Source organism: Aspergillus candidus (assembly GCF_002847045.1).
Source record: "Aspergillus candidus strain CBS 102.13 unplaced genomic scaffold BDW47scaffold_67, whole genome shotgun sequence".
Lineage (NCBI taxonomy): Eukaryota > Fungi > Ascomycota > Eurotiomycetes > Eurotiales > Aspergillaceae > Aspergillus > Aspergillus candidus.
Window position 1 is genome coordinate 16437 of NW_020194072.1, and position 25666 is coordinate 42102.

General features: G+C 51.9%; 14 protein-coding genes across 14 annotated transcripts; 8 read left to right on the top strand and 6 right to left on the bottom strand.

Annotated features, from left to right (window-relative positions):
* Positions 1–1583: 1583 nt before the first annotated feature.
* Positions 1584–3622, top strand: BDW47DRAFT_134438 (putative MFS multidrug transporter; the record flags this gene model as incomplete). Its single annotated transcript, XM_024818079.1, has 8 exons — positions 1584–2040; positions 2108–2185; positions 2234–2680; positions 2736–2885; positions 2933–3241; positions 3330–3424; positions 3484–3561; positions 3608–3622. The coding sequence occupies exons 1-8, from the start codon at positions 1608–1610 to the stop codon at positions 3620–3622; spliced, it is 1605 nt and encodes a 534-aa protein (XP_024668229.1). The 5' UTR covers positions 1584–1607.
* Positions 3623–3927: 305 nt separating this feature from the next.
* On the bottom strand, positions 3928–5156 carry BDW47DRAFT_134440 (TauD/TfdA family dioxygenase; the record flags this gene model as incomplete). Its single annotated transcript, XM_024818080.1, has 3 exons — positions 3928–4357; positions 4433–5012; positions 5063–5156. The coding sequence occupies 3 exons, from the start codon at positions 5154–5156 to the stop codon at positions 3928–3930; spliced, it is 1104 nt and encodes a 367-aa protein (XP_024668230.1).
* A 1222-nt stretch (positions 5157–6378) lies between these two features.
* On the top strand, positions 6379–8239 carry BDW47DRAFT_112564 (cytochrome P450). The gene is made up of 5 exons (XM_024814191.1): positions 6379–6460; positions 6514–6996; positions 7067–7678; positions 7726–7895; positions 7948–8239. The coding sequence occupies exons 1-5, from the start codon at positions 6383–6385 to the stop codon at positions 8099–8101; spliced, it is 1497 nt and encodes a 498-aa protein (XP_024668231.1). The 5' UTR covers positions 6379–6382; the 3' UTR covers positions 8102–8239.
* A 1076-nt stretch (positions 8240–9315) lies between these two features.
* Positions 9316–9953, top strand: BDW47DRAFT_120517 (cell wall mannoprotein 1 family protein; the record flags this gene model as incomplete). The annotated part of the gene is made up of 2 exons (XM_024815499.1): positions 9316–9693; positions 9762–9953. 2 exons carry the CDS (start codon positions 9316–9318, stop codon positions 9951–9953), a joined length of 570 nt encoding a protein of 189 aa, XP_024668232.1.
* A 471-nt stretch (positions 9954–10424) lies between these two features.
* On the top strand, positions 10425–12472 carry BDW47DRAFT_112569 (Zn(II)2Cys6 transcription factor domain-containing protein). The gene is made up of 5 exons (XM_024814192.1): positions 10425–10498; positions 10564–11049; positions 11100–11234; positions 11278–12037; positions 12239–12472. Exons 1-4 carry the CDS (start codon positions 10442–10444, stop codon positions 11992–11994), a joined length of 1395 nt encoding a protein of 464 aa, XP_024668233.1. The 5' UTR covers positions 10425–10441; the 3' UTR covers positions 11995–12037; positions 12239–12472.
* A 2003-nt stretch (positions 12473–14475) lies between these two features.
* BDW47DRAFT_112572 (uncharacterized protein) lies at positions 14476–15097 on the top strand. The gene is made up of 4 exons (XM_024814193.1): positions 14476–14544; positions 14594–14667; positions 14721–14765; positions 14819–15097. The coding sequence occupies exons 1-4, from the start codon at positions 14485–14487 to the stop codon at positions 14910–14912; spliced, it is 273 nt and encodes a 90-aa protein (XP_024668234.1). The 5' UTR covers positions 14476–14484; the 3' UTR covers positions 14913–15097.
* A 216-nt stretch (positions 15098–15313) lies between these two features.
* BDW47DRAFT_112573 (putative glycosyl hydrolase) lies at positions 15314–16534 on the bottom strand. The gene has a single exon (XM_024814194.1). The coding sequence runs from the start codon at positions 16417–16419 to the stop codon at positions 15346–15348; it is 1074 nt and encodes a 357-aa protein (XP_024668235.1). The 5' UTR covers positions 16420–16534; the 3' UTR covers positions 15314–15345.
* Positions 16535–16709: 175 nt separating this feature from the next.
* On the bottom strand, positions 16710–17710 carry BDW47DRAFT_134441 (uncharacterized protein; the record flags this gene model as incomplete). The annotated part of the gene is made up of 1 exon (XM_024818081.1): positions 16710–17710. The coding sequence occupies exon 1, from the start codon at positions 17655–17657 to the stop codon at positions 16710–16712; it is 948 nt and encodes a 315-aa protein (XP_024668236.1). The 5' UTR covers positions 17658–17710.
* Positions 17711–17915: 205 nt separating this feature from the next.
* BDW47DRAFT_129227 (uncharacterized protein) lies at positions 17916–18653 on the bottom strand (the record flags this gene model as incomplete). Its single annotated transcript, XM_024816964.1, has 1 exon — positions 17916–18653. One exon carries the CDS (start codon positions 18651–18653, stop codon positions 17916–17918), a length of 738 nt encoding a protein of 245 aa, XP_024668237.1.
* A 217-nt stretch (positions 18654–18870) lies between these two features.
* Positions 18871–19602, bottom strand: BDW47DRAFT_112575 (uncharacterized protein). The gene has a single exon (XM_024814195.1). The coding sequence runs from the start codon at positions 19404–19406 to the stop codon at positions 18924–18926; it is 483 nt and encodes a 160-aa protein (XP_024668238.1). The 5' UTR covers positions 19407–19602; the 3' UTR covers positions 18871–18923.
* Positions 19603–20269: 667 nt separating this feature from the next.
* Positions 20270–21552, top strand: mep20 (putative penicillolysin/deuterolysin metalloprotease; the record flags this gene model as incomplete). Its single annotated transcript, XM_024818082.1, has 3 exons — positions 20270–20620; positions 20668–21477; positions 21533–21552. Exons 1-3 carry the CDS (start codon positions 20398–20400, stop codon positions 21550–21552), a joined length of 1053 nt encoding a protein of 350 aa, XP_024668239.1. The 5' UTR covers positions 20270–20397.
* A 456-nt stretch (positions 21553–22008) lies between these two features.
* On the bottom strand, positions 22009–22562 carry BDW47DRAFT_112576 (uncharacterized protein). Its single transcript, XM_024814196.1, has 3 exons — positions 22442–22562; positions 22263–22391; positions 22009–22201 (listed from the first exon to the last, which is right to left on the bottom strand). Exons 1-3 carry the CDS (start codon positions 22485–22487, stop codon positions 22023–22025), a joined length of 354 nt encoding a protein of 117 aa, XP_024668240.1. The 5' UTR covers positions 22488–22562; the 3' UTR covers positions 22009–22022.
* A 997-nt stretch (positions 22563–23559) lies between these two features.
* Positions 23560–24217, top strand: BDW47DRAFT_112577 (uncharacterized protein). Its single transcript, XM_024814197.1, has 2 exons — positions 23560–23925; positions 23970–24217. The coding sequence occupies exons 1-2, from the start codon at positions 23720–23722 to the stop codon at positions 23971–23973; spliced, it is 210 nt and encodes a 69-aa protein (XP_024668241.1). The 5' UTR covers positions 23560–23719; the 3' UTR covers positions 23974–24217.
* A 294-nt stretch (positions 24218–24511) lies between these two features.
* Positions 24512–25621, top strand: BDW47DRAFT_134445 (PLC-like phosphodiesterase; the record flags this gene model as incomplete). Its single annotated transcript, XM_024818083.1, has 1 exon — positions 24512–25621. One exon carries the CDS (start codon positions 24512–24514, stop codon positions 25619–25621), a length of 1110 nt encoding a protein of 369 aa, XP_024668242.1.
* Positions 25622–25666: the final 45 nt, after the last annotated feature.

The following is a 25666-nucleotide window of genomic DNA, read 5'->3' on the forward strand; positions in this document are numbered from 1 at the left end:
ATGTCAGAGTAGTGAATCGGGGAAGAGCATGATGGTTAAGATTCAGGGAGAAAATCTTTGCCTGATGATGATAGAATGACATGAAATTTGCGTGTGGTCAGTTATCACTTTGGTTGCTTACGCACGCTGATATCTTTTGCTTCCCTGGTAGCGCGACGTCATCTATACAACTGTGCCGTCCAAATGATGAGGATGATAGTCATTGTGGGAACCTTGGTAGGTGCGGATTAATTCCCTCGATATAGCGCACAAGTATTATCACCATAGTTTCTACTAAGTGCTCGAGGACCAAGGATACATTTTTTTATTAGTTTCGCTATCCGGGATGACATGGTAGCGGCAGGTCCACCTGCTCAGCAAGCCCTAGACCCATGTTCAACTTTCTAGTGACAATCCCAAAGATGCGTCGAACATCCAGCACTAACCATTGACAGTAGCATTGTCTGTCGTCAGGACATCGGGCTCTATGGTCCAGCATCCTCACGGACGCTACTGCAAATCTCGTGGTTCTGAAGTTAGTGAAAAAACTTTCGACCATCTGACTGGACATAAAACTCATATATATACTTTTGTCTCATTTTACCCGCCAGCCCAATGTAACATATATATAGTTTAAAATACTCCGGATAATTCCCATGAAATCCAACGGTTATATATTTACAGCCCACACCAGTTTAACAATCTCATCTCCATGAAAATCCCCCATATCACGAGTCGCAGTGATTGACGCCTAAGGCAGTGAATGGATGGAATGTCCGAAAAGTGGGACCCATGCCTACTTTTTCAACTGCTGAGCTTTTCCGAGATTCTGCCAAGAAAAGGGTTAACTCCAGGCCCCAACTCGTGAAGAGTATTCAGGGTTAGTGGTCAAGCGTTGCCAATGGATAAAGTAAGATTTCACTATTTTCGGAATCTAGGAGGCATATGTTGATTACCGAACTATAGCAGATGTGATGATAGCGAATTCTACATGCGTGCTCTGATTGGGTCCGCACAGCCCCACTTGTTGTTGCCGTAGGGCGCGGACTTCTCCAATTCGGAGACGAGCTATGAAAACATCGACCTTGGTCAGCAACACATGAAAGTGCGCTTTCTATCCGGACGGGTGGGACCTCGCGTCTCCACTCCCCGCCCTTTTGAGCTTGACTACTCCTAGATTCCGTTGGTGAATGACTCAGGGGGTTTGTATTTTGTAGACAGTACGTGCACTGTTCCTCCAACATATATGTAGTGGGCGATTGGAGAAGTACGGAGTGAGTCATGGTACTGCGATGGTAGGCAGATGGAGTCGGGATAATGTCTCCCTCTTAGGGCATACAAACCGGTATACTACTGCGCACTTGGGTTTAAAAAGTAAAAGTCGACATATCGAATATCGCTGGGTTCTCCGACATCTCCGATTTCTCCGACTCCCCACTGAGCGGCACTAGTGCCGAAAAGCTTTGTCAGGAATCAGGATCTAGATAGGCATAAAACCAAACCGCATCCCTTCCTTACTAGCCGCCTGATTGACTTTCCGAGACGGACAGACAAGCGTGAAGATGGGATCGGACGAGACAGGAACCCATACGAGCGACCATGGCTCTACGGAGACCATCCAGGTCCCCATGGCCCAGTGCCCGAACACGACCGAAAAGCAATACAGCAACACCCCGCAGGAAATCGCATACCTCTACCTCGAGATGGAGACACCCCTCCCAACACCCCTCATTACATTGCCGCCGGGCCCGGGCCAACTGGCTGCGCCAGAACCTCCAGACCTCAAAAAATACACTTCGCCCTTCCTGTGGCCCAAATGGCGCAAAACCCTAATGACGTTGATTTCATGCGCCGTGACTGCATTGGCTGGGTATGCGGCGGGTGAGATCAGCCCGGCGTCCCACGAACTGACGGCTGAGTGGGGGATCACGCCCGTTGTGTATAATCTGGGGATAACGATTTTTTGCATTGGATTTGCGTTGGCGCCCATGGTCTTGGCGCCTTTTTCGGAGATCAACGGACGACGGCCCATTTTTATCGCCAGCGGGATTCTCTTTACGGGTGCGTTATCCGATCTGATGAAACTCGTCTGACTAGCTGGATTATGACTCGTGCTGATGGCTATTAGCGTGCATTATCGCTTGCGGCGGAACTCATCACTTTGCGGGTCTGCTCATCGCGCGGTTCTTTCAGGGTGTTGGTGGATGTACGTATCTCTTCCGGTGATTAAAGACGGCCTAACTAATTGTTGTAGCTACGTTTTCAACCATGGTTGGCGGTGTCATCAGCGATATCTATCACGCCGAGGACCGCAACACTCCCATGGCGCTGTTCTCCGGGGGTGCTCTCTTGGGCACTGGCCTGGCGCCCTTGCTGTCTAGCATTGTGGTCCATCACACCAGCTGGCGCTGGGTGTACTACTCGCATGCAATTGTGTCCGCGGTCTTTGTGGTTATCATCTACTTCTTCTTTAGCGAGACCCGTGGTAGCGTGCTGCTTAGTCGCAAGGCTAAAGCCGTGAATAACTATTACGAAGCACTTGAGAAGGCCGGGCACGTGGGTGTCATAATGTCCGATCAACACGAAGGCATGGGAGACAAGGCTGAGGGCAAGATTCGACGCATCCGGTGGAAAGTCAAGAGTGACGAGCAACGGGCGTCCCTGGGCCAGATGATCAGCATTTCATGCTACCGCCCTTTCCGTATGTCACTTGGCTAGTCTTCCCACGGGGTACGCTTCGCTAACAGCCTACGCAGGAATGCTGATCACCGAACCGGTTGTTTTTTTCTTCTCACTATGGGTGGCCTTTAGCTGGGCCGTGCTATACCTGCAGTTCAGCTCCATCCCGCTAGTCTTTGGCACCAGCTACGGGTTCAACATAGAGCAAACGGGTGCCGTGTTTACCTGTATGTCTTCTGAAGATCTTTCCCTGACAGACAACTGACCCGTACAGCGATGTGCATCGGCGTTATCCTCATCACCGTGATCAGCATCTACCAAGATAGCTTCGTTGCCAAGTTCATCTCCTTGCCCGACACCCCCGAACGTCGTCTGTACTTTGTCTGCATCGAGGCCGTCCTCATGCCCGCTGGACTATTCTGGTTTGGGTGGACATCGTTCCCATCAGTGCATTGGATTGTGCCCTCCATAGCGATTGGATGCGCCACTATGGGCATTTTCGCCGTCTATCTGGCGGTTTTCAACTACCTAGCAGATACATATCACCGCTACGCGAGCTCTGCCATCGCAGCCCAGTCATGCTGTGCGTTTTCCCGCAGTGATCCCTATGCACTGCAAAAAAAAAAAAAAAAAAAAAAAATTGGAGGTACGAATGGCTAATGACTGGACAGGTCGAAACCTCCTCGGTGGTATCTTCCCCCTCGTTACCAACGCTATGTTCACTAATCTCGGGTATCCTGCGGCATCGAGCTTGCTTGGTGGGATTGTGAGCCTCCCTTATTAGACCTTTTTAAAGTAAAATTGAAACCATGCTAATAATCCCAGGGAGCCGCTCTTACCTTCGTACCATGGGTCCTGGTGTTCTTCGGCCCACAGATCCGTGCGAAGAGCAAGCTTGCCAGTGTATGTGTCTCTTTTTTGCACGTGGAATGCGGCTAACGGCGGGTAGGAACTTGCTCATTGAGGGTGTCCGTGAGACATACAAAACGCACATCTAAAATAAAACTAGACTTGCTTAATTTGCGCATATAATTATCTTTTCATCTATAACTCGAGAACGTGATTTTTACATACTATAGAGATTCGATGAAAATAATCTATCCATCGTCTCGTTTATAATTCATCCTATCTGTATATATCCGTCTATATTAACACCACGCAATGAAGGGCAGCCACCCAAACCCAACCAGTATTCTGATTACGGAGACATGTTAAAAAAAAAAAAAAAAAACAAGTATGAAGAAAAGAAAGAAACGAACGAAAATATCATCAATACCCAACAGGCCCCTCCCCAGCCGCCAGATTACACTGCCTAAATAACCTCACCTCGTCATCCCCAAAAGCTCCTACCACAGAATGCAACACCCCCCGGTTATGAAAAAGCACCAGGTCACCCTCCTCCCAGTCATGCGGATACACATGAGCAGGGGAAATACCAGGCCGCTGCATCCTGTAGACGATGTCCCGCACGCGGGACAAGTCGTCGATTGTAGTTCCGTCTGCACGGTGGATTTTGCGCACGGCGCTCGGGTGGATCTGTAGGGCGGGGTTACCCGTTACGGGGTTTTTCCATACCATTGGTAGGATCTGGATCTTGGAGGGATCGACGGGTGGGAGGTCGGTGGTGGGGAGCTCCAGATTGGAGGAGTAGAGGCCGAGACCTGTGGGCAGGGAGCGCGCACGGCTCATCCAGATGTATCTGTTGGGGAAGAACCGGGTTAGTATTGAATTGGTTGTTTGCATTACGCTGTAGGGTTGGATATGAAGAACATACGGATGCGGCGCGTATTCAACCCGGCTGGTGATGGCAAATTCCTTATCTTCATCTGAGAGAAGACTGAACATTTTCTCGCCACTGACGAAGGCGGTCGTGCCTAGGGGCACGTCCAGTCTCTCGTTGGATCCGTCGTCGTAGCGCAGTGTTTGTCTGCGGCCTTTGGGCACCTGCACGGCGAGGAGTGTTGTGACGTGCGGCGGATGAAAGTCGTATAGCGCCGCGTCGATGTGCCACCTGTAGAATCGCGTATAGTCGCGGTCTTCTTCCATCGGGATGGGGTCACGGTGGAAGGTCCGGTGGTGGGGGTGTCTGAGCTGGATGTTGGAAAGGCCTTCGTACGACTCGACGAAGCCATGTCCAATGACCTGCACCTGAGGCTGGTGTGGTACTGTCTTTAGATCTGGGTGTAGGATACTGCGCTTAGCGTCGACGGTCTTCCCGTGGCCGTATTGTGAGGCGGACGGGTCGAAGCGCTTGGTGAGTTCATATTGGGCTTTCGGGGTGAGATGATGTTGATCCTTGATCACCACCACTTGGTTCTTGTAAAGTTCCTGGTAGATCAAGGTGAAGATGTCGTCTGTCGGTGTTGTTAGCTTCTCATCCAAGTATATAGTTAAGACAACACACCCGTCAGGTTCTCAAGGTCGACACCCTTGATGACGGTACCAAAGTCAATTTTGGACTCTGAAGAAGGCTTCAAGGACTGAATCGAGATTGTCATTGTTCCGGTATATTCCAAAACTTTGAGATGATATATGGTGATCTAACTGAACGAAATACCAGCTATTTATAATGCAGGAGCATACCTAGGGCTGATAAGCTATATGGCGGGTGGGACGGACAGCTCACCCGCTCCCACCAAGTACTCGATGGTGATTGGTCAAGAAAAGCAGTTCCCGTTATTTCCCGTTTGGGAATAGGAGTAGTCAGCCTGCGATATTGATATGCCCTGAAGTCATTGATATACAAGATTGCCCTATCATTCATAGTGTTTGCTGAGAACATCAGAGGCTCGCTGTACATTATATCCAAGGTGCCGAAGATAGTCCGCCAGGTCTACTTCCAGAGAGCGTTTTGAAACCAGGTTGTCGAGCCAGCCAGACAAGCCCCGCGACCTGGAGCCTTGCGTCGTTTCAGGCGTACAGCTGGGGAAGCTATGCATAATTACCTTGCACAGTTCAAAATGACACTCTAGACTCTCCCGTGGTGTCGTGTTCTCGAATGAGACACAGAAGGGATCAGACTAGGTCTGAGACTGTCACTTGTATCGCGGAGGATATTGAGTGATGCACAGACTTGGAATACTAGAATAATCTCTGAGGGGCTTGGTGGGCTCAGTATATCGGCAATCCATCACCGTTCGGGCGCTATGTTCGCTGCGCTGTTGCCAGTCGATAGACATGTACAGCTAGGGCATCCGGCCAAGGGTCGGCAATAATGAATTCCGAGCATCAATGATACGGTCGCTCAAATCGGGGGCAGGCGATATCAAAAAAGATCGCTTCCATTGCCGGCCTGAAATTTATCCCAGTGAATACGAACTACCAACGCTGGGAATTTGATCACCTGGACAATCGCAATTTCGAGGTCCTTCCCAAGGACTGGTCAAAGAGATTGGAACGACTGAGAAACGACGAGATGCTCGGCATAGGCGATGTTGACATTGGAAATAGTCTTCAACCGTGCCACATGCAGGAAGATTTCGCGATGGAGGGCTTCACCTCGGGATTTCTGACAAAAGTAGAGATGGTACGACGGCCCGCTCACCAATGGGCATCTATGTTGACACGAGACTAAAAATGCACTAATGCGATCCATCCCCCCACAGAGTTAGGTCGTCTCGAGGAGCCTGTGCGGGCCACCTCGCGGTCTTTCATACATAAAGTGGCTCCTCCATAGCGGGAATGTCGCCGTGACTCCACGGACACAAATCCCGGTCACCTCGATATGAGTGTTCTCAGCGTGCTAGGCTCGCTGGCAAGCGACCCCAGCCCGCTAAAACTGGTCGCATGGTTTATTGGTTTAGTAAGGACGTCAATATGGATATACAGGGCAGAGCGCTCACAAACTCACACTAGGCAATGTTCGCATCTCTTGCATCCGGCATCTACAGCGCCTACCTCCACCCATTGTCCAATTATCCAGGGCCTCGGATTGCAGGTGCCACGAGACTTTGGTTCTGTTACCACCTGATTTGCGGCGACCTGCATCTGGCGATCCATCAGTTGCACCTAAAGTACGGCGAGGTGGTTCGCATTGCGCCGGATGAACTATCGTACACCCATGCCGACGGTTGGAATCAAATCTATGGACAGAGACCCGGAAAACTCGAGATTGCTAAAGATCCTCTATTCTACGGAACGCTGAGCTCCGGCCCTGGTAGCATCGTCAGTTCACCTCGTGATCGACATGCCGTCCTGCGCAAACAGATGGCACCTGGGTTTTCGGAGCGCGCGATGAGAGAACAGGAGGCTATTATTCGCTCGTACGCCGATTTGTTGATCAATGCTTTAATGCAGAACGGAGAAGCCAGAGTCGCTGACTTGGTGCGCTGGTATAACGTCAGTATTTCTAAGTTTCCCTGCACCGGCGCCGTGCGGTATGCGCATTCACTCAACGGCAATATTATAGTATTTCACCTTCGACGTAATGGGTCATCTGGTCTTCGGCGAACCCTTCGACTGTTTGAAATGCACCGGCTACCACCCATGGGTTGGACTGATCTTCGATGCTATGCGGTCGAGCGCCTTCATCCGATCGTCCAATTTCTGGCCGTGGCTCACACCCCTGATTCGAAAGTTCATTCCCAAGGAGATGCAGCGTCGCCGACTTGAGCAGAAAGAAATGGCGCGGGGGAAGGTCGCGCTCCGTAAAAGTATCAAAGAAGCACCATACGATCTCAGCGCGAGTATGTTGAAGCCGGATAGCGGTGTCACACCGCAGGAATACCAGGCCACAGTAGAGTCAATTATTATCGCCGGCAGCGAGACAACCGCTACCGCCTTATCGGGCGTCACATTTCTTCTGCTCAAGAACCCGGATAAATTGGAGAGGGTTGTCAACGAGGTGCGGTCTGCTTTTGCGTCGCCCGAGGACATCTCCTTTGTCAACGTCAATAAGTTGCCGTATCTGCTGGCGTGTTTGAACGAGGCACTGCGGATTTACCCTCCCATCCCGGACGCGTTTCCCCGTAACACGATGTCGAATGTGGAGATGGTTTTGGATCAACTGGTGCCTCCAAATGTGAGATATTCATAGCGATCCTAGAAGCCTCATGCTGACTGCGCTAGACCATTATCCGTATGACCCACTGGGGAACGTTCCATTCTCCGCGGAACTTCACGCGACCGGATGAGTACCTCCCCGAGCGATGGCTCGATAAAGACCCTCTGTTCGTGAACGACAAGAAAAACGCATTCCAGCCATTCCAGGTTGGTCCGCGGAACTGCATCGGCCGAAAGTATGTTCCTTCCTTTCACACCTAGGCTTCCTTAGAGTCTAACAACACTTAGCTTGGCATACCTGGAAATGCGATTGGCGATGGCGTTAGTCCTGTGGCATTTTGACATGGAACTCTGCGAGGAGTCAAAAGACTGGAATAACCAGAAAGTGTACTTGTTGTGGGAAAAGCCAGCGTTGATGGTGAAGATGTCGCCACGGATATGAGCCAGGCTCACTGTCTATTTCTGGAGATAGAGAAATCATATCCCGTACATGGTTGGATTTCTCGGCTAAAATTGGTATAAGGTATAGCAAGAAATATGGAATGAATGTGGACGCCATAGGCACAGCATTATGATTGCGACTTTCGAAAATCGGATTCATTGATATTGCTATACTACTTGGTAGTGATATGGGGCTGGGGATGAAAGTTTTCGTAATCAGAGCCGTAAGCCACTTGGTACGTCATAAAATCCATGATGTCGATTGCTAGGTTTCCAGGGTCGGAGATGAAGCTGTTTTTCCCACCCATTAAACGTCGAATGGGACCAACGATCCTAGGGACACGGCTGGTTCCCCACTTCTCAGTCTGCTATCAAGCCACTTTCATTGAGATTCTCACCTATATAATGTCTACACAATGGGTGCTTCTAGAAGTATCCAACTTTACTATCTTTCATATCGATATTACCTTTTACTACGTGTATTATAAGTATGAGATACTTACTATATCTAGTACCAGATTTTAGTATAGATAATCCAGATAGTTTTGAATGGTTCTAATTGCCATCCCAATATTTTATATGATAAGTAGAAAACTTTACAGCAGGATATGATAAACAATGGAGTTATAGCTATAGTCTGCTATGATATCAAGGTATTGTATTGGTAATATCAGGTCTGATAAATCACTGATTAAGTACCCCAATGTAGTACTGAGATATTGCATTCATATATATATAGGGTACTCGGTAAATGGTGTCATAATCTTGATAATCACTTCATACCGATATATTAACAATGAATGAATCAATGATGGTGGGATCGGGGAATATATAATTCGCCGAGTATCTTAACCCTCAAGTGAACAGTTTTGTGATCATTGTGGTGAGTTGTAAGAGTCAACAGGGATGAATGTGCCGTAACATGCAAGCCCAACCTTGATCAAGCCGAGTGAAAGCCAACCAACGCAACTATCATTGCTTAGGATCAATGACTGCAGGTTCCAAGGGACAACAAGGTCAATCGGATGAGTAAACGGGGGACAACGGGCACGGTATAAAAGCATGGTCATCATCCCCCTTCCCGCCAACTTTCTCGTCCCTCTACACCCCTTTCAGTCCTCGCCCTTGACATCATAACAAGCCGACTCTTCCTCAATTGACCTCATTCGTCATTTAACCAAAATGATCGGAAACATGAACCTTGCCGTTACCATCATGGTGCTGTCCATGGCGGTCTCCAGCTCCGCCTTTCTGCTCGCCGCTCCCCTATTTCTGACTTCTACCCTCGCCGGTGCCGCCCTTGCGTCCACTGACCCAGCCGATCCCTTTTCTAACCTGCTCGACAATCTCGCCCAGGCCGCCAGCGACTATGTGGTCTTCAAACAGGCCGTTGATTCTTTCAATGGCGACCGCAATACAATCCGCAGCCTTGCCGAGTTCGGACTGATCGTCGAGCAATCCGTCAACAACTCCACGGCCACCGCCAAAGCCTGCCACAAGCTCAATGCCAACGAGAGCACCGAGGTCATGACGGCTCTTGCTAAGCCCTACCCCACTTTCATGGCGGATCTGCTGGGCAACATCACTGCCAAGGTATGTGTATCCTCGGAGAAGGGTGCTTCGCGGCGTAGAATAGAGCACCAGCTAACGAGATGCATCAGAAACCTTATGTCGACGAGCTTCGTATGAATTCTCAGGTCGTGGGTTATTTGCGTAGAATGTTTCGTGCGTCGGACCAGCTGCCTCTGGCACTGGAAAAGATCGCGGTTGAGAGCGACGCCAGGGTCATTGATCAGGGTCGCCTTTGGTGCAATGGACTGATTAGGGATGCTATCGATGAGTTCGGGAAGTGATCGGCATGCTCTATGAGTTGTGGTGGCCCAGACTCTTTTTCATGAGCTTGACTCCTTTACTGTCTGCGTTGTGATTCGATCTTTATGTTGTTGTCGTCAACGCTAGGCATAATTAGTCCCCTACCAATTGGAACATTGTTTCTATCGTGTGCCTTGTAGACCCCACGATGCGGTTGAGAAAGTCGAGCCGCAGATTGTGATTCTGTCCTAGGATAACAGCGAAAAACGTAACACAGAACGCAATTCCATGCGTACGATACATCTGAGGTCAGACAAGTGGGTATGCCAAGCCATGCATCAAGGAACGAGGCAGTGTTGAATTAAGTCCGATCCTGTCAGATATTAAGGCTCCCTCTAAACACCCATTGGGTTAGTTCGCGATGGAGTATAATTCCGACCAACGTGATCCATCACTTTTCGTCCAGGCTTCCAGCTGAAAACCCCCACCACGAATTCCACCATCTATTCCATCCCACACTCCTTTCAACATGCCGGGGGTTCCCTCTGGTCGCGGTTGCGAGGCGTGTCGCAAGCAGAAGAAGAAGGTCAGTCGTGGCCCGTCCGCCCCACCAGCCAGCCCTACCCCACCTAACCCTAGATCATCTTCCAGTGTGACCAGGCCCAACCCTCCTGCGCTCGATGCGCCCGTCTCAATATTCCCTGCGCTGGTGCGGGCGTCCGACGGTTCAAATTCATGGATCAGGGTGTTGTCGTCAAGCTGGCAGTGAATAGGAAGAAGAATCCCCAGTCAGAAACCCGAGCGCCCACGCCGCGATTCCTCCCATCCTCCGAGACAAACGCAATCGCCAACGCCTTCGTCTGCATGATGGAGGTCACCGACGTCCGATATGACATCTCCTGTTACGGCGCCTTTTTGAAACAAGTCCCAAGCCGGCTGGGAAACAGTCCCGTTCTCGATGCGTCCGTCATGGCGCTCACTCATGCCTCGGCAGCGCTCTACACCCGACAGGACCATGCGGAGGTTTTCCAGAAGTACGGACATGGATTGTCAGTCTTGCGCACCGCGTTGAATAATGCACACGAATCCCACTCGGCAGACACGCTGTGCGCCATCTACTTTATGATGATCGCCGAGGTCAGTACCGGCGTGTGCAAAGGACGAGGACGGCTCGCTAATTAGACCAGGGCTGGATCATGAGAAAATACGACATCTGCGCAGGACACGTAAGTGGCATGGCTTATGTATTGAATATTCTGGCTGCGAAAAAGGACCCCGACCCGTTCGAGCAAGACCTCCTCCGAACGCTGTGTATCCCTGTAGTAAGAACCCCACTCCCTCTTCCTTTTCATCCTGACATCCCAGCTTCTGGTGAGCATCTTCGATCCCACCGTCCAGCTCCCCGCCAGCGTGATGCGCCAGATCACCGTCGCCGGTCCGCGTTGTCCCGTCCTCAACGAGGACGGCCCCATCCAAAGTCTGCAGGTCACCACGTTCGCCAAGTATCCGGGCCTGGTTCACCACCCTGAGCTTCACTTCTCCGATATCGTGGCAACCTACCAGCAGATGCACTTGGATTATACGTTACTGCGGCGCCGCCTCGACACCACCACAGTCGACATCGATGCGAAGGCCAACCGTGTCCCTAACCTGGAAACTATGCGGCTTCAGGCCCTTTACCAGGTCGGATGCAGCTTGGTGCTCACACTGGCAATCATCTTGAACCGGGTCTACCATACTTGTGACCCCTTGGAGCCTAGCCTGGACGACGAATTGCATCACTTCTGCCGGGAGAGCTTCACCCTGGCGGAGGCGGCCCTGCCCCATCGTCCGCTGGGGTCGAGCCCGATTCCACTCAATTTGACAATCGCCTGGGCGGTGGTGCGTGATGATGACCTGCGGGATCGAATTGAGGGCATGATCGAGGTGTACGAAGCGAGCTATATCAAAACCCCGTGGAAAGCCTCGGCGTTCCTGTTGCAGCAACACTTGAAGCAGTTGCGTCTTCGAATAGCGCCTCTGCAGCCGTTGCAAAATAGCCTTCGGACGGTAACAAGCAGCTCCTCGGCGACGCCTTCCTGACGAGCATCTTTTGCATTGTTAGCGAAAGCAAGTCTCACTAGAGGTACGGGATTGCATACCTCGTCCTCCCCCAAATACACGGTCCCAACCCCAATTTCCTCCCCCTCGCCCTGGCACTCAAGCGGAGCTTATCGCCTCTGTCCCTGATTTCCACCAGACGTGCTACCGCTTGAGGGGCTGCTCCCAGGACTTCCACCGCCATTTGCATTGGGGGTTCCCGCGTGCGATCCTGACTGGCTTCCAGAAGTTGAACCGTTTGTCTGGCCATTCCCGTTGTTGGAAGATTGTCCGACGACCGTCTGGGGAACGAGAAACGCTTGCATCTTGTGTGTGGAATGCTGTTGGTGGTACTGTTCGGGTTTTGCTGTTGATTTGCATTTGAAATTCATCCCGTCCCAGTCCATATTTATATGTATCTGTGAGATCGCATCTGCGATCGATTGCACAATCTGGCATCGACATGAAGGATGAAGCAAAATGATGTAAACATTAAAAATAAACAAAAATCAACTCGTATTGATATCCCCGATATAGACACAGACTAATCAAGGGGATCCAGTACCGCCTCCACCGAGATCGTTCCTGATCAACTCGGCTCCCGGCCAACCATCCCTACCCTCCACATGGACAGCTCGCCGATGGAATACAGACGTCGCGCTCAACCGAAAGCCAGCTCCACCTGCGATCCAATCATATCCCAGAGACGAGGGGGGACTGAGCTCATCCTGATCGCCACGCTGACCGACGCCAAGCCGTCAGCTAGGCCCCCGCTTGGCCTAAATTGGCCAAATCGGCCGCTTTTCTGGTCTGTGCTGGGCTTCATCTGCACCAACGGGGAAAATGTAGTCGAGCTTATGTTATGCTCTGCATGGCGCAGCATCGCCTATCACTGTCGCACTATTAATATACTGTTGATGTTACTCTCTACTACTACATATCAAGTATAATAGAGATGGTCTGACTGGATATCTGGCTACTTCCAACAGCAAAGGTAGTAGTTCTGTTGGTTGAGAATAGCAGGATATGAGAGAGCATCTCACTTACCACTCTGGAATTTTATACCACTGTCTCAGTTCTATACCACCGTCTCCAACAAATGAGCGCCCCAATTCACCATCGACCAATTCCATTACTCCCCATCTGCGCGTAAGGCCGCTCCTTCGTCTCGCCTGGTCCTCAGCTCTGCTTCTCTCCATGTTTCTCTTGATGCCGAAACATCACCCCAGCGGTCTCCCTTACAGTCTTCATTGCAAATCTACGATGTCCGTGTCCCTCTGCGGTAAAATTTACATGGCTATCCCACAATGTAGAGTAGTAGATCCCGGTGAATCAGCCCGAGAACATCACCTTGGAATATCCCATCCAGTAGCTGTAGCCCCGGCAGGCAGATGCTAGCACTGAGACATGGTTGTCACTCTTGGCAGGTGCTGGTCAGCTGTAGGGCAGCATAAGGAGCGAAGGAAGTGTAGGGCTATGCAGGAACAGTACGATTCTCAATACGATGGGATGGGAGTCCTGAATTCTGTGTGGCTCAGACGGTGGACTAGGGTCCTAAGGTTGGAGGGCATGTGGGCCTTATGAAGAGTGAGAGTCATGGGTTTGTTGGATTGGTGGTGCTTGATGGTTCTCGCTAGATGGGGAATGCTTGTATTTTCTATTTTAGGTTTCATGGGCCTGGTTGGGAATTTGTATGCTACTTGATTGGTCTTCGGGGAGGTATAGCACTTTGTTGTTGTCGACGGTTGGATCAAGACCGCTATATATTTAGACGAACCTGTATGCTGACGCTTTGACATCATAACGGTTAGACGACTCCAACACACAATAAATGGCCGAGAGCGTCATTAGACAATCTGAATATAGGCCCTGATTCACTAAGAAGAGACAAAGTAATGATGGAAAAGTAAGACATCCGCTGAGGAATGTTGCATTGCTCGTCTGGTAGTTCAGGCCGTTCAGGCATACAGCCTCTGGTCTACTGTGTCTTTTCTTATCAACATCATCAGAGTACCCGAGGACCTATACAGGCGAAGTGAATACCCCTTCCAGTCACAGGATTGAGTTCCGTTCCCTGGTCAAGGAGGTGAGACCCTTATGCTGACGCAGTCCTAATCTGAATATCTGTGGAACTCAACTCACTCACCCACCCCCATTGCGATCCTGAACATCAACATGCATGTTGCTCTATGAATCCTGCCACTTAAGCCAGTGATAATATCGTGATACCCTCTGGCAAATACACGGAGTCCATGTCGTTCTCAAGTGACAAGGCCACGACAGTATCGAGGCAAAAGTCGCGTGTCCACTGGCCCAATCTCTCTCCAAGGGACACGATTGGGGTACCGGCAGCAAGGAATGTCACCCCTTCAGCGATGCAAGGGATGTGATACCAGCAACCCTACATCCCGACGCAGATTTAAATGCTTGATGTGCGCCCGCAGGAATTGACCACGTTGCGAGAACTGCACTATCCCGGAAGAACTTGAAGCCATGTACGCTGCTTTGATCCTCTTGCTGGCGACGTCCACCGCGCTGGCCAAAACCATCACGGTACAACTCCAATCTGCAGATAAACCCGAACAACTGCTAATCCAGATAGGTTGGAATCGGAACGAGTGAGGCGAGCCGGCCACTGCACGTCTCCGTTGGGGAGTGCACAGACGTGGACGAAGAGTACTTGCCATACTTGCTCTTATTATGACCTTTGGCACTGCTAACATGAACAGGGAGGTATACACGTTGGACCTAAAACAGCCCTGTCGAGCATTCACGTAAGTCTCTGGATTGAACCACTGACACAATGCCACCATGCTAATAGCCACAGCGGCGTCATGTGCACAGGGCAGACAGTCTTATTGAATCCCGGCGAACATACCAGTATTACTCCCGTGCCGGTCGGAAGTCTCTTGTGCGAATAGACGCGGTCGTGATCAGATCTATTATGCGGTGGATCGGGCTGTCGATACTGTATTCCAGGCTTTACCAAAATATATCCAAGACTTTGTTGTTTAGTCACTGGTGTTTTTTGTTGTCGAGAACCGGTCAACATGCAACAGCAACTTGAAGCACGAATGACAGGAACAAGCTACTCAGCTTAGACCCGTGGTCGGAAGGTTCTTCCCAGTATTTCAATGCACTGCTCCTACCGTGGCACCGGCACTTCACCCATCTCTGGGAGACGGCTCTGCCCGAGTAATAACAGTATTGTCTTTCTCTCAGGTAACAGTACTTAAAAACTCCAATGAAAAGCTCTGCTATGATTGTTTCTTTGACTATGAATTTAGATTTTAAGAAACCAACAGTAGATGTGTCATATCAAGTTTATTCAAGGGCTTCAAGATCAAATTTAACCTACAATCTCTCCCGCAGCTTCAGAATGCGCTCTGTCCCCGCGTCAAACTGCTCCTTGGACACCGTCCCATCTTCCACGGCCGCCACCAGCGCGTCCACAATAACCGCTCCCTGTGTGACATTCCTCGCCGCCGCCAGCAGCAAGTCCATACCCGCCTGCGCCGCGAGGATCGCCCGCGCCGAGTCGTCTCCAAACGCCGTCAACGCCCCCGCTTCGATCGCATCCGTCACGGTCACCCCGGTGTATCCCAAGCGCTGGCGCAGCTCACCCTGAATCCACGACTCACTCAGTCCCGCCGGCATCTTCGGGTCGACCGCGGGGTATACCCCCCACGAGGCCATCACCATGGCCACATCCACTGCCATCGCCCCCTGGTACGGCGCCTCGTCCTTACCCCTTAGCTCGTCGATCGTCAGGTCCAGCGTCACCGGCTTTTCGTCCGTGTTCGAGTCCGTCGGCGCCGCTCCTAAGCCCGGGAAGTGCTTCGCCGCAGCGAGCACCCCCTCGGCCTGCTGCGCCTTGATGAAGGCCGACGCGCACTTGTCCACCCGCTCCGACGTGTTACCGAACGACCGACCGAACTCGTCGGCAAAGTCACCCGCTTCTCGGTAGATGTCTAGCACGGGCGCCAGATTCGCGTTCATCTGGTACTTCTTCAGCGCGGCGGCGGCATCTTTCCCTGCCTGAGTCGCCGCGCCGACTGGATCCTTCGCGTCTCCGACCGCCTTGGCGGGGGCTTCAGGTCCGCCCGGGAGACGGCGCACTTCGCCACCCTCTTGGTCTGTCGAGATGATGAGGGGTGTGCCAGCGTAGGCGGGGCTCGCCGCGTAGACTTCTTGGAAGTGCTGAATGTGCGCGGGGAGGTTGTCGTCGACGTTTTCGCCGAACAGGATGAGCCCGCCGACTTTGCCGGCTGCAATGAGGTCGAGGAGCTCTTGGGGCGGCGATGTGCCGGGATAGGAGAAGATGACGTGGGCGCCGGCTTGGGTCGCCAGGTCGGATGGCGGCGCGGATAGGGCGGGCGTGCCCTGGAGGGAAAAGGCCAAGAGAGTGAGGGGGTGGAGGAGCTTCATGGTGGGTTTATTATTGTGTGGAATGCCTTGAGTCGCGATTGTCACGTACGGGGTGGGGCAGAGTGCTTTATATCTGGCTGATACGAGGCCGTTAAGCGATGTTGCATGATCGACATTGTCTGGTCGGTCGAGGCCGTCGCGAAGTGGATATCGACCAATCGCACCAGTGTCTCGTATAGATAGGATCCGACTGGGGTTACATCGTTGTTGGAGGATAGTTAGATTGAAGGGTCATTAATATCGACATACGCATCTATGGTATATACAAATTCGTCCCCTGGACTGCCTTATTAGAGTACAGTCCCCGCTATCACGATCGCCCCCAACACAGACAGCCCCGGTCGCATCACCGCACCGATCGACTTCTTTCTCGTATCTGAATCCGAATCGTCTCCTTGATTCGTATTCTCGCTCGTATTTTCACTCGCAGAGTCACTCGTCGAACTGGAAGAGGAGCTACCACCCGCACTGGAACCCATCGGCTCATCATCCCCAGCATGGCGACCCGCCTTGCGCGCCTCCTTCGCATACTTCCACTCCACCTTGTCCCCCGACTTGATGTCGTCAAATGCCGCCGTACAGCTATCCATATTCGTCTCGCCCTTGAAATAACTCTCCAGACACGCAATCTGCTTCTCGTTCACCTTCGCCTGGCACGGGTCCGGCTTTCCGTCCTCCCCCGAAACCAGCTCCGGGCACGAATCACTGGGATCCTTGGCCGTGATGGCCCCGAGATATTGCGGACAGCCTGAGAACAGCTCGTCGGTGCCGCTGCTGTCCTCAACGATTCTAAATCTTACACTCCCCGTCCGCACGTTCCCCGTTTTGATCAGTATGCTGTCCCCTCTGTCTGTGCACGTCGTTGTCGAATACTCCCACGAGAGCGTGTACTCTCCGGCCTTGATGTCCTCCCCCCAGTAGGTGGAGTCGGCGAGAATCCCCACGTCGCCCGCGGTATAGTTGAACTGCTTTTGCCAGCTGTCGGAGTCGAAACTCCCGGACGCGAAAAATGACGGCTGATCCCCGTTGATTTCCCAGTTGATCGTGTACCTGAAGAAGGCGGCGGTCGGGGCGTTCTGCAACGCGAACACAACCGGCGGTACGGTCATTTCATTGTAGGTGGTTTTGCCCTTAGGGAAGACGAGATCAATCTCGATGCGTCCTGGGTTGGATGCCTTGGCCAGTGCGGCGGGTGCCCCAAGGGCGAGGAGGGCAATAGGGAGGAGCATCGGGAGCATGTTGGGTTGGTGTGGTGGTTGTGAAATTTCTCCCTACATCGCCGGGTCAGAAAGACTATTTATCAACACCGCCCCTTTCGTCTTCTTTGTTCTCTTCAACAACCTGATAGTTTTGTCTGTTGCTGTCGTCTGTATTAATATGGATGCAGCCTTGAAATACGAGACATGGGCCAATCCCACCCGACGCCAAGCAGTCTGCCTTGCCCTATCTGAGGATAGTCATCACCATCGATAGAGTCTTGTAGAATACAACCCCCACTAATACAGTCTAGCTTCAGGCAGCAAATGGCCAGATGACAGAATAGCGGGGCCCGGGTCCTCAGGGAGCTGAATCTTGTAGAATCGCTGAAAAACATCGCAGATCACGTCGTAGCACGCGCCGAAACGTACCACCCGCATACTCGCAAAGTCGATCATCGTCGACGATGCCCGCGGGTGGCCGTAGCGCTGTCTACCGTAGTCGATGACGAGGTCGGCGGCGGCTTGCACTTCGGGCTCGATCTCCTCTACCACCAGCTTAGTCCCGGTGCCGCTTATGTTGGCCGATGAGCCCATCAGAGGTAGTCCGGCTGCGGTGGTCAGCCGCGAGAGTTCTTCTTGCAGGTTACCCCCGTTGACTAGCATTGAAAGGGTGTCGTTGATGGTGCTCTTGGACAATGTCGTATCTCCGAGTCTGCGGACCAAATGGTGGTCTGCACGGAACGGGGCGACCACGCCGAGCGGGAGATCGAGGTCGACTGTCAGTAGGCGCACCATAGCCTGTCGCTCGGGTGGGAGAGCGTGGATGGATTCTTGTAGAACATAGCTTCCGATCATGGCGTGTTTCTTGTGTGGTTTGCGTCGCTTGACGGTGAAGAGTCGGTCTAGGGCTTCCGCGTCACATGCTACCAGGCCGTATCCAACGTTGGCGGGGATGATGGCCAGGCCACCGTTGCGCAGCACGTTAAACACCCGCTGGGCGTCTCGAGCGATGTCGACTGACTTGCTTTGGGACATCCTCGGTGCTTACGGTCGTGGTGGTCAGAACGGCTTGACGGGAGTGTCCATCTTAATACAGATATCTGGAATGACAACTTTCTACTGATGGCTGTCCTACACTTGTCTTACTGTGATAAAAAATAAACCGACGTCTCTGGATTCGCACCCATGGACGTTGCCGGTGGCGGTGTTGTAACCTACCGGTTGTGTTAAGGACCAGAAACACCACATCAAACCAACATCGGCATTCAAATGATATGGGACATTCAGATAAGACAAACAAATTAACTACTCGACTTTGACATCCACCTTATCCGAAACGTACTCCCCTCGGGACGACCCCTTCAAATGTTCTAGATGGGAGCCCGTCACATCGCTGGCACCCCCCTGCCACACAGCATGCCACACCCCCTCCGCCTGGATGGAATACTCGTGGCCATCCACCAGCGGCACATTCGATAGCTTGATAACCCGGTCGATGGAGGCGTTAGCGGGTATTTCCACCAAGTCGTTGTGATCGGCGGGCAGCCGTCGGTTGATTTTGATGGTTGTCAGCGGCACGGCAGAGTCGTCGTTGGTGTGATCGCGCACGGAGAAAACGCCGAGGATATCAGCACGAGGGTCCAGTGGGGTGCCCCAGGTCAGGACGGTTACCGGATAGTCCGCATTATTGTGGACCGCGACGTGAACGGGGATGGTTGCTGGGGATTCCAGCGGGGTAGACAGACTCGGGGGAGTCAATGTCACCTGAAGGTTGGAGATATCGGCCATCTTGATGAGAACGTTATAGTACCTTGATGCAAAGAAAAAAGTGCTAGGTTGAATTGAGCGGCATCTCCGTCGGGGTGTAGCTTGATCAGTTGTTTATATCACAGCTCCGGTGCTAATCTGTCTTCTGCGCGATGAAACCTCGACTGCTAGTCTTGCCGTCGATTGCACCAATTGATATCGCGCACTGCTAGATAATGTCCAGCTGATGGACAGGGACGAAAGTGTCCTCAGCGCTAGCGGTGCGGGGCAGCCAAGCCACCGAGTGGAGGGTTGCATTCCTAGAGGCAAGACTAATTTCGACTCGCGCTGTTGAAGAATGCGTGCTAAGCATCGTCCATTGTTCCTGGATCTTCCGATCAACATTCCCATCGAGTCCCCACGTTGTGTACATCGCCCTAGGAGGCTGATCCATGGTTACAGTCAACAAGATATTGTTTCCAGGCATTTTCAACAAGCTGGCTTCTGCCATACTCACTCTTCGCTTCAAAGTGCAAATATAAGAGTCAAGCCTTCCGGCTGAGACATTTTGCCGTCAGAAGCTTGAGCTGGCCACAGCGGGGGCCGGCGGACGAGGCGTTGTCCTAAACTCTTATCTCTGGAAAGCATGCACGCCGTGCAAGCCACCCCCATGTTAATATATCTCTAATCGTCGTGAATAAGGCCCAGGGACGAGTTAGAGACGGCTGGCTCAGCCACTTAATCTCTTTCTTAGCGGCTTCCCGCCGGGCCAAGACGACTACGACACGGATATGCTCCGATTCAGGAAAGGATCCTTTGCGGTTAATGGTCAGTCGCGGAGCTTTCGGCAATTAGGGTCTCAAGTATAGCAAACCGACGGTATTGAAAACTGCTGTGGACTTCAAGACATGACAGATCCTAGCCATGTCGGACAGATATAAAAGGGCCAACATGACCAGCGTTGAGAAAGATGTCTCCATTGCCTCCACTGCAAGAACATCCAGTTTCATAAACATCTTCCAAATCATTCATCATGCGGACTCCCTCAGCTGCTGCCCTCCTCGCCCTTCTCCCCAGCGCCCTCGCCATCCCGGTGAGCGCTGACTCCCCCTCTCTGGATGTCACCCTCACCCAGGTGGGCAACACCCGCGTCAAGGCAGTCGTGAAGAACGTCGGCAGTGAGGACGTCACCTTCGTCCACCTGAACTTCTTCAAGGACTCTGCCCCTGTCAAGAAGGTGTCCCTGTTCCGCGAGTGTAAGTAGAGCCCCGGCCCATTCATCGTCCTTGACTGACCCATCTAGCCTCCGAGGTTGCCTTCGAGGGAGTGAAGAAGCGCTTCCGGTCCAAGGGCCTGACCAAGGATGCCCTCACCTCCCTGGCACCCGGTGCCGTCATCGAGGATGAGTTCGACATCGCCAGCACCAGCGACCTCACCAAGGGTGGCTCCATCACCGTTCGCACGTCCGGCCGCGTCCCTACCGCGAAGAACAGCGCCATTGTCGGCTCTATCCCCTACTCATCCAACGAGCTGACCATCACCGTCGACGGTGCTCAGGCTGCTAAGGTCGCCCATGCCACCAAGGACATTGTCAAGCGTACCGAAATAACCGAGTGCTCCGGTGAAAAGCAGTCCGCCCTGGAGAAGGCCCTCAAGAACTCCGTCGACCTGGCCACCAAGGCCGCCACCGCTGCTGAGTCTGGCGACGACGCCCGCTTCAAGGAGTACTTCATGACCACTGACGCCGAGACCCGCAGCACCGTCGTTGAGCGTCTGCAGGCTGTGGCCAAGGAGTCCGGCTCCACTACCAGTGGCAACACCCAGTACTACTGTGAGGATACCCTCGGCTACTGCGAGCCCAACGTCCTGGCCTGGACCCTGCCTGCCCAGAACATTATCGCGAATTGCGATATCTACTACTCGGAGCTGCCGGCTCTGGCCTCTAGCTGTCACGACCAGGACCAGGCGACCACCTCGCTGCACGAGTTCACCCATGCCCCGGGCACTTTCAGCCCTGGTACTGATGATCTGGGTTACGGTTACGACGCCGCGACTGCGCTGAGCGCGGAGGAGGCGCTGAACAACGCTGACACCTATGCGCTGTTCGCCAACGGTATGTTCGCTTCTCCTTTGGTTTGTTGGTCGGTAGTACTGACAATATACTGCAGCTGTCTATCTCGACTGCTAGTCTGGGACTCTTCGAGGTTGATGGGATGTTTTTATGGCTTATCACGTTTGGAAAATGTTGCACATAGCTGGAATGAAACTGGTGTTCTTCTCTCAATCTATAAGTAGCGATTCGTGACCATGCAGGTCGGGTGTAAACGCGCCAGCACCATAGCGTAGCTTGTAGTTGTCTCGATATTTATTCCGGTATATGCCCCAATACACTTGAGACATAACTACATTATGTCGGCTTATATCCCTGGGGGGGTACGCGGGACGTAGCTAAGCCTTGCAAGTTCCTTCTTACGGTTCGTCCAAGGAACTTCATAACGACTCGTTTAAAATATCCACCTTACCCGGGAAGAACAATACTGTTAAATGCCAGGAATATACATGTATAATTTTTGAACTGTTGATGGTAAGAATTATTCCAAAACGAGTACCCTAATACTTCCTTGCCGTTCGACCTCGAGCAGTCCGACACCAAGGACTCTACTCCCGCGTGCAAAGTCCCTCGATACATTTATTATCATAGCAGCAATTCTCATCAGCCAGACAGGGGCCGTTATCCTCGCGACAACCAGGCCACTCGGGGTCAGTGGGCCGACACTTGGTGGCAGCGCAGTAGGTCGAGCAGCAGCCCTGGCCGCCGCCGCCGGACACACAGTCGGCTGGATGGAAGTGTTAGTATAAATATTAGATATGTTCAGGCTGTGCGTCAGTCAAGCATACCATACACGCCCAGGCAGGTCGCAGTGGGCACACAGGTTGTGATGGTCGTCGAAGATGGGCTCGTGAAGGTGGCCGTGGTGCAGAATTCAGTTCCGACGCAGGCGTCGGCGTCGCCGCACTTGGCTTGCGCTGTTCCTGTTGTCAGATATATACATGTTGAATGAAGACATGGAACGTACCCATGGTAGCTAGGGCAAGACCGGCGAGGGGCTTGATCAAATGCATCTTGATGTCGATTAGTGTGATGGTGGTTGATACTATCAATTTGTGATGGACTCAAGTCATTGATGCTAACCCATGGGGTATTTTATACCCGGAAGCGATGCGCCAAGACAGCGCGTGGGACGCCCGATGATCGAATACGAGGACAGACATCATCGTTGCGATTGTTCGGCTTCCATTTACCGTTTCCGTCTCTTTCCTACGATCTGGCTGTCATCTGCTGGTAAGATTTTGGTTGCGAGGTGGGTCTAGCTGGTAGACTTTGGATGCTGTCCCCAGTCTACCTTGGTATAACAGATCCCCGACCCGAGCACAACACTGACAATTGGAAATATAATGCGTTGTGTATGTTATGTTGGCATGGAACATGGACAACAAATAGTTGGTGAAGAGGTACATTGGGCGAATTCAGGCGGATACGACTAACATCCGGCGATCATTCGCTGGGTTCCAGGTTTTCGGTCAAGACGTCCTGTGTCGTGGTTGTAATTGGCGAGATGAGTGGATATGGATCGGTTGATAAGGTTTGTTTCTAAAATCGGCTGTAAGGCTACCCATCACCGATCGTGGAGCCAATGGAAGCATCTTTTCTATCAAACCGCGATGAAAATATCCAGATGACTTCAATAACCGTGGACTAATTTGGCTTTGACCTTTTGGCTTCGGGTGCCCACCGTAACTCGTTCATCCTGCGTAATTAGAAAATCAAGAACCGGTGTATGTAACAGCGGATGCCCGCATATCCTTCTACGGTCTTTTGAATAAGATTTGTCAACTATCTCAGGGAGCTTCCTCAACATGCAACACGTCGGGAGGTGGGGGATATTAGACTGTGATTTTGTACGCATTGGATATATTGCCACTAGCCGCAAGTAAGACCGCATGGTGGTGGATCCTGCAACGACAGTATCTGCCTGAATACTAGGCGGTTGGGACTAGCTGTAGCATGCTCATGCGACCTCGTAAGATTCAATTCGTCTCTCGGTTGTCACATATTAGTTTACCTCATGCGATTGATCAATGGGAGGCCGTGGAATGCGTTACGGCAACCTACATTGACGGCCAATCATCAAGCAAATACCCTGGGCGTGGAGTGGGATCAACAATTCCCCTTCAGCACCCCTTGCAGCTCAGGAATGGGACGCGACCGTTCTTGCTGTGCTCGCTCACACTAGGGATGAAAGGAACATCGCGTACTTCGAATGTCTTTCTTTGTCCTTCCGACACCCCGTTAAATGCGGATATCTCTATCTCATATTCAGCGATCTGGTCTCCTACCAACAACGATGCGACCGCTGTACCTCCTCCCCTTTATATTTGGCGCTGTATACGGCATATCTACCAACCACGGCGACTGTACACCAAGCGGAGAGCATTGTGACAGTGAACATTCGTGCTGTGCGGGCTCTGCCTGTAGCGAAGGGATGTGTGTCTTGATCATGTATGTGGCATCCACAGGCAACTGAGCAGCGCTAACGAGGATAGATAACCACGTTCAAGTACCAAAGACAATGAGGATGAGAATAATAATGTATGATGATCTACACTAAGTATGCATTATGGTATTTGAGGAGGAAACAGAAATTCTTTCGACATATTTCATACGCTTGTCCGCGCTTGATACCGTCTCAGCGTCCTCCATTGCTTAAGCAGGATAGTGCTCACATATCTCTCAAGCCCCATGCCAAAAGGGGGAAATACAAGTTTGTGGAGTGAGGAGGCAATGAATGACCTGTGCTTCACGGCGTAGACCTATCACTTAGACCCATCTGGGATCGCACCTTCCATTTTAATTGTCACCTTGGTTTAGAATAATCTAAGTCGAATGTTAGACATCAATATTCATTCCAAGTGCTCTTGACGAGACGACTCTTCTCTTTATCTCATCCGGATATCTTGCGATGCATTGGTTATCTCTTTTTTTCTTTGCCGGCACTGCCTTGGCAACTTCCTCTTACTTCCCAGATCATGTACCGACATTCAGGAACATCCAAGTTGGTCCAAGGCCATTCTACCTAGTAGAAGACATGGATGATAGTCCACTGAAAAATCATCTATCCTCATGCAGCGAGAGGCCCATCCATTATGCCCCTACCTTTTCCATCTCGCATCGCGGTGCTCCTCTCCAATTCCCGGAACATAGTCGAGAAGGCATGCTGGCAGCTGCACGACAAGGGGCTGGGATCATCGAGTGCGACGTCACGTTCACTCAAGACAATCGCCTAGTCTGTAGGCATTCGCAATGCGACCTCCACACGACGACCAACATCCTTACCATCCCCAGCCTAGCCGCCAAGTGCACGAAGCCCTTCTTCCCGGCCACGCATAAAATGTCAGCAGTGGCAAAATGCTGCACATCTGATATCACATTAGCTGAGTTCAAGTCCCTCTGCGCCAAGATGGACTCCAGCAATGCTTCTGCAGTCACCCCGGAAGACTATCAACACGGCGGACAGCTATGGCGCACTGAACTGTACAACCAGTGCGGAACCCTTGTCGAGCACACCGAGTATATCAAGCTCATCGACAGTCTAGGGCTACAGTTCTCACCGGAACTCAAAATCCCAGAAGCAGTCCCGCATTTCAATAGGAACTTTGTGCAAGAGGCCCTTGCACAGCAGGTGATCGACGATTACAAGAATCTGAATATCAGTCCATCTCGAGTCTGGCCCCAATCTTTTTCGGAGGCTACCATCCTATACTGGATCCAACATGAGGCCGACTTTGGAAGACAGGCTGTCTACCTCGATCGCCGTGTTAACACTCCCAGTGGCTATGCCGAGGCTGTCGCCAGTTTGCCCCGTCTGCAGCAGCAGGGCGTGCGCATCATGGCTCCGCCCATTTTTGCCCTGCTAAATACGTCCTCGGACGGCGAAATCGTATCGTCGGAGTATGCACGTGCTGCCAAAGACGCCGGCTTGAATCTGATCGCTTGGTCGTTGGAACGATCTGGTCCAATCAAGCTGGCTGCAGCCGCGGGAGACTATTACATCCAATCGATCGCCAGTGTTCTCCGTAAGGACGGCGACATATACCGTATACTCGACGCCCTGGTGATCAAGGCCGGTGTCAAAGGAATATTTTCGGATTGGCCAGGAACAGTGACCTATTATGCCAATTGTATGGGATTGTGGTAGATGAATAATAGCGACCGTCTGGCCAGTTTCCTGCATCTAGAATAG